At 40.6% G+C, this 12,397-nt stretch overlaps 1 protein-coding gene across 1 annotated transcript in view; it reads right to left on the bottom strand.

The window, feature by feature from the left end:
- Positions 1-12,100, bottom strand: part of LOC111971222 (pituitary adenylate cyclase-activating polypeptide type I receptor-like) — an 87,544-nt gene extending 75,444 nt beyond the window's left edge. The window contains 2 exon segments of the mRNA XM_070446042.1: positions 4,608-4,716; positions 11,791-12,100. Of these exon segments, the coding sequence (XP_070302143.1) occupies positions 4,608-4,716; positions 11,791-11,871 (190 nt within the window). The 5' untranslated portion in view covers positions 11,872-12,100.
- Positions 12,101-12,397: the final 297 nt, after the last annotated feature.

Raw genomic sequence — 12,397 nt, 5'->3', positions numbered from 1 at the left:
GGACCATAGAGCTGAGGGAAATAGGGCTGAGGAAATATAGGGCTGGGAACAGACATGGTCCCCGTAATTCTGTCATGGTGGGTAGAACTTGAATCTCTTTCGTCCACTAAAATGTGCAGTGTTGCTTTTTGTGGCAACTCTTCAATGGTCATCAGGCAGGTAAGTTGTAAATCAATGTCAGGTCTTCATACTGCAACGGAAGTCGGTTTCAACTCAAACTTTCCTTCAAAATGTTTACCGTCAACAGCGGATGCTGAGATGGAGATGAGGTTCATCTTCCTTGTATGGTGAGCATTAACAATGCAAGTAACATGGCTTGAGGGTCTGAGGCTGCCAATTGCTCTGTGGAGAATACAACATTTTAAAAGGTGCACTTGCAATATCAAAATTGTGGTAACACAATGACATTGAATCATGTTGTAACCAATTTTTTTTTTAACAAATCAAAATATATTTAGATTCTTTGAAGTAGTCAACCTTTGCCTTGATGACAGCTTTGCACACTGCTTTTCCTTCACTCTCCAGTCCAATTCCTCCCAAACCATCTCAATTGGGGTTGAGGTCAGGTGATTGTGGAGGCCAGGTCATCTGATGCAGCACCATCACTCTCCTTGGTCAAATAGCCTTTACACAGCTGGAGGTGTTGTTAGGTCATTGTCCTGTTGAAAAACAAATGATAGTGGGACTAAGTGCAAACCAGATGGGATATCGCTGCAGAATGCGTGTGGTAGCCATGCTGGTTAAGTGTGCTTAAATTCTAAATAAATCACAGACCGTGTCACCAGCAAAGCACCCCCACACCATCTCCATGCTTCACAGTGGGAACTACACATGTGGAGACATCCGTTCAATACTCTGCGTCTCACAAAGACACGGCAGTTGGAATCAAAAATCTCAAACCAAAGGAAAGATAGATAGATAGATAAGATAACCAACATACATACAGTACTGTCCAAAAGTTTGTGGTCACTTAGAAATGTCCTTGTTTTTGAAAGAAAGCACATTTTCTGTCCATTAAAATAACATCAAATTGATCAGAAATACAGTGTAGACATTGTTAATGTTGTAAATGACTATTGTAGCTGGAAACAGCTGATTTTTTGGGAACATCTACATCGGCGTTAAGAGGCTCATTACCAGCAACCATCACTTCGGTGTTCCAATGGCACATTGTGTTAGTTAATCCAAGTTTATCATTTTAAAAAGGCTAATTGATCATTGGAAAACCTTTTTGCAATTATGTTAGCACAGTTGAAAACTGTTGTGCTGATTATAGAAGCAATACAACTGGCCTTCTTTAGACTAGTTGAGTATCTGGAGCATCAGCATTTGTGGGTTCAACTACAGACTCAAAATGTCCAGAAAAAAACAACTTTCTTCTGAAACTCGTCAGTCTATTCTTGTTCTGAGAAATGAAGGCTATTCCATGTGAGAAATTGACAAGAAACTGAAAATCTCGTACAACGCTGTGTACTACTCCCTTCACGGAACAGCGCAAACTGGCTCTAACCAGAATAGAAAGAGGTGTGGGAGAACCCATGCACAATTGAGCAAGAGGACAAGTACAATAGAGTGTCTAGTTTGAGAAACTGATGCCTCAAAAGTCCTCAACTGGCAGCTTCATTAAATAGTATACGCAAAACACCAGTCTCAACATCAACAGTGAAGAGGCGACTCCGGGATGCTGGCCTTCTAGGCAGAGTTGCAAAGAATAAGTAATATCTCAGACTTGCCAAAAAAAAGAAAAGATTAAGATGGGCAAAAGAACAGACACTGAACGGAGGAATTGCTACAAATGGAGGATTATTCGACGAAAGCAACGTTTGAAGGACACAATTATTATTTCAATTAAAAATCATTATTTATAACCTTGTCAACGTCTTGACTATATTTCCTATTCATTTTGCAACTCATTTCATGTATGTTGTCATGGAAAACAAGGACATTTCTAAGTTATCCCAAACTTTGAACAGTAGTAATATATATATATATATGTGTGTATTTTATATTGTATTATACAATGGAAGGTTCTAATCCTGATTGGTTAAAACCGCATTCCAGCCAGAGTCTATTCCACAAGTTACCACCGGCTAAATCTATGATGTTAAAATGCCTGTTTACTCTGTTCCATCTGACTGCGAAATTCACTGTCTCATCAGCCCAGCCAGGCAATTTAAAAACTGGATCTCCACTATAAAAAAGCATCTACACATTATGTCACATTTCTTTTAGACTAACATTTAACATTTAGATTTGTATAAACCTTGCTGTCTGTCTCTCCAACATTTGCAACATTGTTTCAATATTAAAATTAGATCTCAAGCTGTCCCATAGTAATGAACATGTCCAGAGTCCGGACAAGACAGACAGCATTTCTCAGTCGAAATCATGAATCAGCTGGCATAATTTTTTATAGATATATACAAAGATTTGTGTCAGGACTATATTTGTTGGAAGGATGAAATAGTATGAATAAATCCATCAAAATAATGTTTTTCATTAAATATGTCAGTCATTTTTTTTGAATGTTTGGTTAACTTCCCCCTGTACTCGTCGCAAATACCCTCGTGCCAATTAGAGTGCGGTGTCCAATATATCTCAAACATTGGCTTCGAGAGGACAATTATCATACTAAATTATCATGGGGGGAGGGGGCGGCCGCGGGAGGGAAGAGGTGCAGGGTTAGAGCAAAAAGGACACGTTGGTCATAGATTGCGTATTGTGTCAACACATAAGAAAGGTTGGAATAATATAACATACAATCTATGCTTCAATGACGTGGGAGGACAACCATGACTGAGGAAGTACTGTTTGGTTCACAGGATCCCTTTAACAAGGGACTCTCACAACGAGTCTCAGGAATTCGTCACGTGTATGCTCTGTCGCGTTCAAATTGCCATTCGATCAAAACCGCAATTGTGTTCGTTGTCACCGTAGCTTATTTCATTGTGAGGGACCGATACCCACGCACAACGGCGAGCACTACTGTTACATCCTGACATACACCGCTACCCGCAAGTCACCCCACACTAGAAGCCATCAATTGGGTCTGTGCGTTGTGGGCACGTTGCGCCATCACTCAGCCAAATTCTCTAAAACAACGCTTGGATGGTTCTCATAGGTGAGAGAGAATCGAACTCGCGCACATAGATTAATCGGCACAAGAGTCTGGGTGTGACACTTCTGCAGTAGCTTGCCACTCTCGCTGACTACCTCAACTATAAAGACATCTGTGGCATTAGTGTATTGATGTGACGAGAAACTGAACATGTGTTAGAACGTGGACCACTTTGATTGGCTCCAGCACACGGTCGACCTGCTTACATGTTATACTCGTATAATCAGCATTCTTGATATGCCACACCATCTCAGGTGAATGCGCATCCATCCCTGCTCGCGCCAAACGGACAATGCATGCACAGGACCCAGGAATAAACAATATGAGATCATCTTAGTAGCAGAATATAAGCTTTTTGTGTCATTATTGAGCAATTCTATGACGGCGATGCTTTCTATTATCCAGCCTCATCGCAAAACACTCGGGACCCAATCACTCACTCACTACATTTTTGCGTCTCTATATTTCTTATCTTGGTGTTGCACCCAGCTTTGATGCCTACGTTGACCTGGTTTGCACTCTTATACTCGCGCAGTTCGCACTAGCTTCTCGACAGTGCGACCATTTCACACAACTCATGATAGCCTACTTAATTCACTACATTTTTATATTTCACAGGTTTCTGCGGCATCACAGCACGCGCCAGTGGTATAAACTTAGCACTGCATCCCAGTCGTCAGATCGTGCGCTCAAGAGACTTCTGGTTATTCTGTCCAGAGCTCTGTCGCAGCCGGCCGAGCCCACCCGGCGAGGCCCAATGAGGGGCGCGCAGAGCAATTGGCCAGCGTCTGGATGGGTCGATTTAGGGAGCGGTTGGCCGCAGGGATAGAGGCCTTGTGATATGGCACAAGCGGCTATCCTGTGGCGAGGCAGGGGACCGCAGTGCATGCTGACACGAAGTCGTGCCAGTGTACGAGTATTATGTCACTCTGAGACAACATTGTGCGGCTGGTTTCCAGCGGTTGGATGGCATTACGTGTCAACAGCAGTGTGGCTGGTTGAGGTTGTGTTCCGGAGGACGCATCGGCTCTCCGACCTTTCGCAGCTCTCCGAGGTCGCGTAGGTGAGTTGCAGCGATGAGACAAGACTAACTACTAGCAATTGGATACCACGAAATTGGGGAGAAAAAAAGCATTTAAAAAAAATAAAGTTTACACTGCCGCCAACAATAGATAAAAGCTTGCTACGTAGATAATTCCAATTTGTGCCACAATTTTTGGAAATATTTTTTCTGAACCTAAATGTGCAGTCATCGTATAGGAGGTCAGATGTAATCAAGGTAAAACTTGAAAGACGTATTTGTAAATCTATCACCACAAGGCCTGTTCACCTAAAGAATTTCATCTGAATCAAAAATAGTCTCACAAAATCAAGACTGAATGTGCCTGTTAAGGGAACCTAAAACATTTGTGACTACAAAGTTTTCACATTGATTAGGTTTACAGGACTTAATCCAATAAATGAATAGTACTGTTTGGGTTTACAGTACCTGTCCTGGCAGAACGGTTGCGACCCTCCTGTCTGCGTGTGTGGATACAGCTCTGCTGGGCCTTCATGTGTTGGGACACCAAGGCACAGTCTGGATGGATGGCCTCCACCTGGAGGGGGTAGGGAGGGAGTATGAGAGAGAGGGAGGGAAGGAAGGAAGGAAGGAAGGGGAGGAGTTTTTAGCTATGAAAAAGCACAGAACTTGTGTAATGTGAAACATATTCCTGCATTTGTACATCTTTACCGAGATGACAAGTGCCACCATACAACATTGTCCCTTTATGCACACTATATCATTAACTATTCAACACATACTGTAGAGTTACACACTCATTATCACCCTGTCTTCCAACCATCTCTCCCCTCCTGTCCCATCTGTAGGGCAGTGAAAAASAGTCCCACCAAAACTACTCACAGCAAAACAGCATCTCCCTTTGAAACACCACCTTGTTTACTTCATTATAGACACCATCTGCTACTGATGCTGTTTGGGTTAGGGCTCTGTTTATATACCCMCACCCACCCACGGGAGAAGGTGACAGTTCTCCAAAGACAGTGACAGTATCTATAACTACAGTAGAAAAGGAAGTTTCAGTATAAACTTTGTGTGCTTKCTCAACTGGATGAAAGTATTATTAATGGCAGTGGAAGAAGTGTACATAGTGAGATAGGTCTATATCTTTGAGATATATTACAGTAAAACCAACGTCTATATAGGACAATTCCACCACTTTTCAACCTCATATTCATCAACTCCAGCAAAAAAAGACACGTCATCCGTATCCTGCACTCGAATAGCGAATGGAGGAAKTGCTTCCTGTRKATACGTTTTTAATTTGCCAGKTAGGCTACACTGGTTGTAAAGTGGATTCATGTCCTTAATTTTAAGAGTTGAGCAACAAATGTCGCAGTCCAAAAAAGCTGGGATCCTTTTTTCAATAGTGGCMAGTCAAAACTCTGTTTCACACGGGATTGCGCAATGACTTTCTAAGAACACGTGAACAGGCTGGAGGTGGAGGCTGCACTGTAAAACCCAATGTGCTGTCATTACTCAAAACTTTTAAGGAAACCCGTTGCACGTAACATATGAGTACAGTTACGTAAAGTGATTTTGTTGTCATTACTCAAACCGATAGAGTCACTGCGACCCTGTAGGGGGTCCAAATTTGAGTGGTATCATCTTGAACATTGCCCCCACCAAGCCACGCCTCCAATATAATTTCCCAGGTCGCCTTGCCTTTTCAAGTGAATTACAGAGTTATTACCCGTGAGTATATTTGTTAGTGACAGAGACAATGTTGCTGAATTCGTTCATTTTCAGTCCTGTCGCCTTCATCAAGTGAATTTCTAAGTAAATGTTATATATGTGGGAGCCAAGGAACATCAGGATCTAACCAGCATCAAACTGTGGAATGAACGGCAAGATGGAAGTTCAAAATCTTAATTGCCCCCCGAGCTGCCCAGACCAAGACAAAGCTCAGACCCGGTTTTTAGCCTTCAGCCTGGCTGCCGCGTCGCTTTGCTTTTACGCGACAACCAAGGCTCCAGCACCAGCAAAGGCCAATGAACACATTTTCTACCACCACCCCCCCTTTCTGTCTCTCTCGATTTCTACCTAMACCTACCTCCCACTATCACACTCACGGAACCAACCCGGAACTCTCCACCACCAAAAGAGGATGGAGGGGGGACCAAACATCACACCTTAACCCGGAGCGAGCAGACCCCAGGGGAGGGCCATCTCTGACCCCTGGGTCTAGGGCTCCCTTGTGTGTCTGCTTGCTCCTCAAGTTGTCTTTCCTCCTGGTTCCCGGTTCCTGTTGCTTCCAGGCCTACAGTCCCAGCACCAGACGCAGCACCAACCCCTGRTTTTCCARCCCTGGTAGCAGCAGATATATGGCTGCTCATGGTTGCCTCCACATGAGTGAATCCATCCATAGACAGCACAAGGTACGTACAGAGATCTGCCCCCACGGAGGCATTGGTGTATTCAAAGGAGAGTTAAGGCGATGTCACCTTATCCCTTAATAATAAATCTAACTGTTTGACATTGGGAAGGGGACTAGTAACTTCATGATAATACTTTATCAATGTAGAAGCAAAAGTMATTTTTCATACTTTGGTCATCATACTTTCATCTGGTTTCATCCAAATATCATCCAATTTCATGAAAAACATCATTTTGACTGCATATGACCAACAACGGGCAGTGTTTCTGTACATTATTTTGTTATAAGTACTTACCCCCCCACCTCATAACCTATTCATGTCATTTGTATTTCACCCTCGGCCTGGAATACATACCAAATTCATGTAGCCTATTTTGTACAGTTTAATTATGAATACATGTATTCCTATAATTACATAAATTAGACTCTAGCCAACGTAGCCTCGCTAACTACCAACATTTTTCAAGCTAAGGGTAGCACAATATTTTTCTCAGGCTTGCCTATGCACTGTGTAGGGTAATTGTTATTGTTTTACCCTTACTCACTTTCATCACACTGATCTTGTAATTTCTACCTCTGGTACTAAATAACGTGTAATCGATAAGAATCGGGAATTCTCCATAATGTAAATGTTGAAAGCGACATCAGGCTGGGTATTCATTTAATTACCTCTGAACCTGGGGACAAACAACGCCAAAAATAAATGATGAAGAATTATGCATTCAATGATTTTGCAAGAGCTTCGCATATAGCAGTATAAAACCTAAACAGAACACGACATTCTACTTTTTTACATTAACATTTCATTTGTCCCATATACCAGATGCATACTGTCCTAGTATTACTTTAGTCAATGCATTCATCTAAGTGATAAAAATAGAAATAATTATATTATATATAAATATAATATATATTTAAGTATATATAGTAAACATTATAGCAAGGAAATGTGTTCTGTTAAGACCGTTACTAGGAATGTTTTGGTAGTTGTTAGAATACATTGGTCTTCAAACTATAATGTAACTGTAATAGGATATCTTTTGGATGTATCTTTGCACCATCTTTCTGTAAGTTACTTTCAAATTCAGCACATTGTCATGGTACAATACTGTGAAATTAGCCTAATGTACTGTAATGAAGTCAATTCTACTGTAATCATGTTAGTATTTCACTAATTACTTGGGATTAGTTCAAGCAAGTTGGCTGCTAGGTATTTGTATATTGCAGCATATTTATGAGTATTTGGTGTTTCATATCACTTACACTTCTAGAACCCTTAAACAAAGGCTTCCAAACTGKCTTTGATTACAAGGCAGAACAAATCAAAAGGACACAGCTTAATATTCAACCACTAACAGGTTTAAGACACTGTCACTCTGACCTGTCTCCTGAATATATTAAGTTGTTAAGGTACTACTACCACTTATCACTTCAATTGGTACAGCACTCACTAACGGGTGCAACAAATATCGCCTCTTACATGGCACGTCTAAAAATATGTTCTCTCTAATTTACAGAATGCTGCAGTAAATATATTTGCAAAATATTGTTAAAATGTATTGTAATAAAATTACAACAATTGCTAAYAGYGCATCCAACTTTTAGGWGCATACACCGCCACCTACTGTGCTGGAGTGTGAGGCCAGTCACGGCCTACCTACATAACATTCCGGTAATACAAAATTGGGAAAAAGGAAAATTACCCTGCCAACTATTAGTCCTCACAACAAAACAAAAAGCACCACCCCATTCCACTATTTAATAACCCCATCTAATCCTACTCAACACCCCCTGCAACTCTTCTGCGGTAAAACCTCGCAATCCTAAGTACTTCTTTGCAGCTGCCACCACAACCTTTATTTTCTGTGAATTACGTTCCATTTCTGCAGTACAGTTGACAACCATGGCTATGAATGCTAAGAAACCCACCTTACTGAAGCACATATTACTCCCAACACTCTATTGGTCTCTGCTTACTCACAAGAATCTTCTCAGGATCCCTCACCCTTTACCATCTTCTACCACTCTTCACTGCTTCATCATTCAACACTTGCTGTACTACTCTGACCTTGGCAACCTCAACCTGCCTTTCTTACGCCAGACACCTTTGATCTCCAGCCCCATGAGCGGGCACGCACACACACACACACACACCCCTTTCTCCACCGACACTATACATTCCTTCGTCTCATACCCTCCTGGACACTTCTCAGTGTTAGGGAACTACTACCACATGTCACTTAAATTGGTACAGCAATCTCACTAACGGGTGCAACAAGTATAGGCAACCCTCAAAATGTATTAACCTTTTCATACGCGAGTTCCAAATATCTCTAACGGTCGCCCCAGCGTGAGTTGATTTATGCACGTGATRTCAGAATGCACTCACTTTTCCAAAATGTGATTATTATGCAACAGGACAGATAATATGCGCTGCTGCTAATTATCTATAGGCTATGTTTCAACTTGTCAATTTCAAATTMTTTTCTGACAAGTTGTATTTTCTAACAGTTTGAATTGAGGTGTGATCCGCCTCCTCATCAATTCACATATAAGTAGCCCGTTTCAGCGTTGTGGACAATTTATGTTTGAGGCTTTACTGAGCCGGAGAAACGTATCTCTTCGTGGGTTCTCTCTTCGAGGATAGCCCACACACTTCACCAATTTTTGTGCAGATCAAGTATGCAGACATTTGTGCAGTCTTGGAAAATGTTCTGGCTGGCGCTCGCATTGCCTTCCCCGTTGTTTTCCTTACAAATAATAACTTTGGACATGTGTGCGTTCTTATAAAAGTAAGTTCCTTATTTTATGTATATTGTGTTGTCGTTTCTACTGTAGGTGGATACAGTATATATGTATGGAGCATAATGTATTTACTGTTTTATTCACACGTTTTCAAGTACTGGTGTCAAATAATGCATTACGATTATTGCATATATTGTAATGGACACCTATGTGTAAAATACTTATTTGAAGGTTGTACTGATTATAATGAGCTAATGCTAAACTATTTGCCAGCTATGTGTGGCACMATGTTTGTTGACACTATACAATGCATTCTGTGTGTCACGTAAAACATCTGTCGGACCAAAGATGTTATGATGARGTGAAGAAATGGGTCACTCATCTTTCGGGTAAACTTCMGGAAGGGAATGRAGGGAAGGGAATGATGTAGATGACACACCCCCTTCAACATGCATACTGCAAACAGACCAAACTCATCTTGGCTCCTCTTATTATGTTTGGTTGATGCAACAAAAAAAACATAATCGGATTACTTTTGATTTCTAGWAACTGTTTTCCTCAATTATTTCGATCAATGGTGAGTTCACCCATGATGTGATTAATTATAAATAGTAATTGCTATTAGATAATTCATATTGTAGTTTCTGTCAGTCGAGAGTTATAAAAATATGACCGCTTGTGTTACGTCAACCTTTCCTCAGTTAGCGCTAGGACAAATGTAGCCTACATTTTCCGGTTTGGATGATTGTGTTATGCTGTAGATACTTCTGTGAATATCTGAACATTGCATCCCAAAATAAACTGGTCACATTCTGGACATAACTTTGTAAGGACTGTGTTTGTGMAAAATGTTTTTGTGAAAACAGTGTCCAGCTCAAATGCTGATTGTTGTGTCAATCGAMACTGGATGTTCTAAATAAGTGTTCTAATCACACCGGTTTGAGCGTACACTGCAGGGACCACTGTATAATTATCACACCCGTTTGTTGGTACRTGTGAAAAGGGTAATGAGCCACAACACCATGCATCCACAATAGCGTTTTGGAACTCCAAAATTACAGTATAGTACTGAAATACAGCAAATTTCTAGCAGCACAGTTGCCACTGGATTACTGAAGATTTACAGAAAAAGGTTTATAGATTCCCAAAAAACGGTATGGTACTGTATTCTGTGGGATATAGCATTCTCACTAATGGGTGCAACAAATCTAGCCTCCTACAAGACACACTTCAAAATATGTTAATGAGCCAGAGATTATTTAGCCACCAAGAACATTTTCCCACAATGCACCATAATTCACAGTATGCTGCTGTAAATAAATAGCAAAACAGGTAATACATTACTTTACTGTACAATTGTGTTGTAATTTTCGCAGTGTAGCGGAACGCCATTGAGCCCCTATAATGCATTGCCCTTTGCAGTACTGTAATATAGAATTACAGATTACTAACTGTTAAAGTGTTGCTGTAAATTTACAGCAATTTGTTAGTTATATTAACATTTTCCAAATCATCTAAAAGTAACTTCTTTGATGTACACAATCCATTTTGAGACACTTTAAGATGGTTTGGACAGGAAGGGTGAAAATAAAGGGTCCATACATCAAAACTTAATCTTAGTGAGAATGTCCAATGTCATTTTGCTCCGATATTTGATTTATATAATGAAAATAAGATATAGACGTTTAGCTTTTAAGAGTCAATTACAAGGTATACAATTGATTTGAACACAATCCTAAAGGGGCAAATTTAGTTTTTATTGAAAAACAACAACCAAAATTCTGCCCACTTATTTCCCTTCAAAATGTGTATGCCTGAGGATCGCCAATATGTACATATTTAAATTTTACCAAATATTTCCCTTAAGGGGGGCATTTCCCCCCAAGTTACCCTAGTTGTGGATCTTTCCCCTATTGAAAGACAGCATTAATTTGTTTACACTTTCTTTTTGCTTGACTTTGAGCACTACAGGGAGATAATTGATGCCAAGGACATGTGTCCTAATAGAGACACGGGAGACACTCAAGTCTCTCTCACAGGCAGCCCCGGAGAACCGGACTCTTGCTGCTCATTGACGCCTTCAGAAAAATGATACTGTACGGGTACCGCACGGAGTACTCAGCTAAATTAGACACAGTCGCTGTGCCCCGGTCTCCGCGGTTGGCACCGGAACACACCAGACTCAGCACGATCCTTTCTCAAAGGAAATTAACTTAACAATAACCAGCCGAATCCTGGGGCTATGATGACAATTAGAAAGACAATGAGCTGTAAAACTGGATGAAAGATTCAGTGTTGCAGCCTAATAATCAGGGAAATTAAGTCCCAAACTTTTTAGAATTCTTTCTCATTTAACCTATAGAAATAATGTAGTGTTTGGATAGTGTGTTATAGAGCATTGCATAAAATATGTTATATTGATGATTAAATTGATTTGGAAGTAAAAGAGGTCAAAATAATGTTTTGAATGTTATAAAAGCATTTACTTACCGTTTCCCATACAATCTGATGCAGCCAAATAGCAAATAACGTGCGTATCCATTTCAACGACGAMGTTTTAGTGAGTAACATTGTCCTTTATAATTAATTGCCCCTTTTCTTAGTATAACAGATGGTTCAAAGAATAGTACATTGCATTGACATAACTCTAAATAAGTATCCTAATTATTTAATGAAACACTGGTTAGTTGTTACTCTACCACATGAACGAAAACTAGTATTGTTTGATTCTCTTTGTCTATTATCCACAGATTTTGCATTTGCCTGTATGTAACCCTTCTTGTCGTCGTTATACAGAAGTTTTGCGGGGTTTCTCCAGCGCAGGTATGCTGGGCTTAGTTTCTAGCAAGACTTCGCCATACTCGTACAAGAGACAGGACTCGACTGAGGGAATGAGGTGCGCGCCTCCTACTCAAAAGCCAGCTACAGTACACAGCGAAAGCGCACACTCAGAGTAGTAGACGTGCTTGTCCTCCTTGGAGATAAAGAACGACCGTAGTTTGTCCACTGGCTTCTTATGTTATAAAAGTGTACTATATCCACTGTTAATGTTAAATACTAAAACATTAGGGAAACCTTGGTAAGCATAATTGCAGTG

This window comes from Salvelinus sp. IW2-2015, linkage group LG13 (genome assembly GCF_002910315.2).
Source record: "Salvelinus sp. IW2-2015 linkage group LG13, ASM291031v2, whole genome shotgun sequence".
Classification (NCBI taxonomy): Eukaryota; Metazoa; Chordata; class Actinopteri; order Salmoniformes; family Salmonidae; genus Salvelinus; species Salvelinus sp. IW2-2015.
The sequence above is the reverse complement of the archived record's forward strand: the minus strand, read 5'-3'. Positions and strand labels throughout refer to the sequence as shown.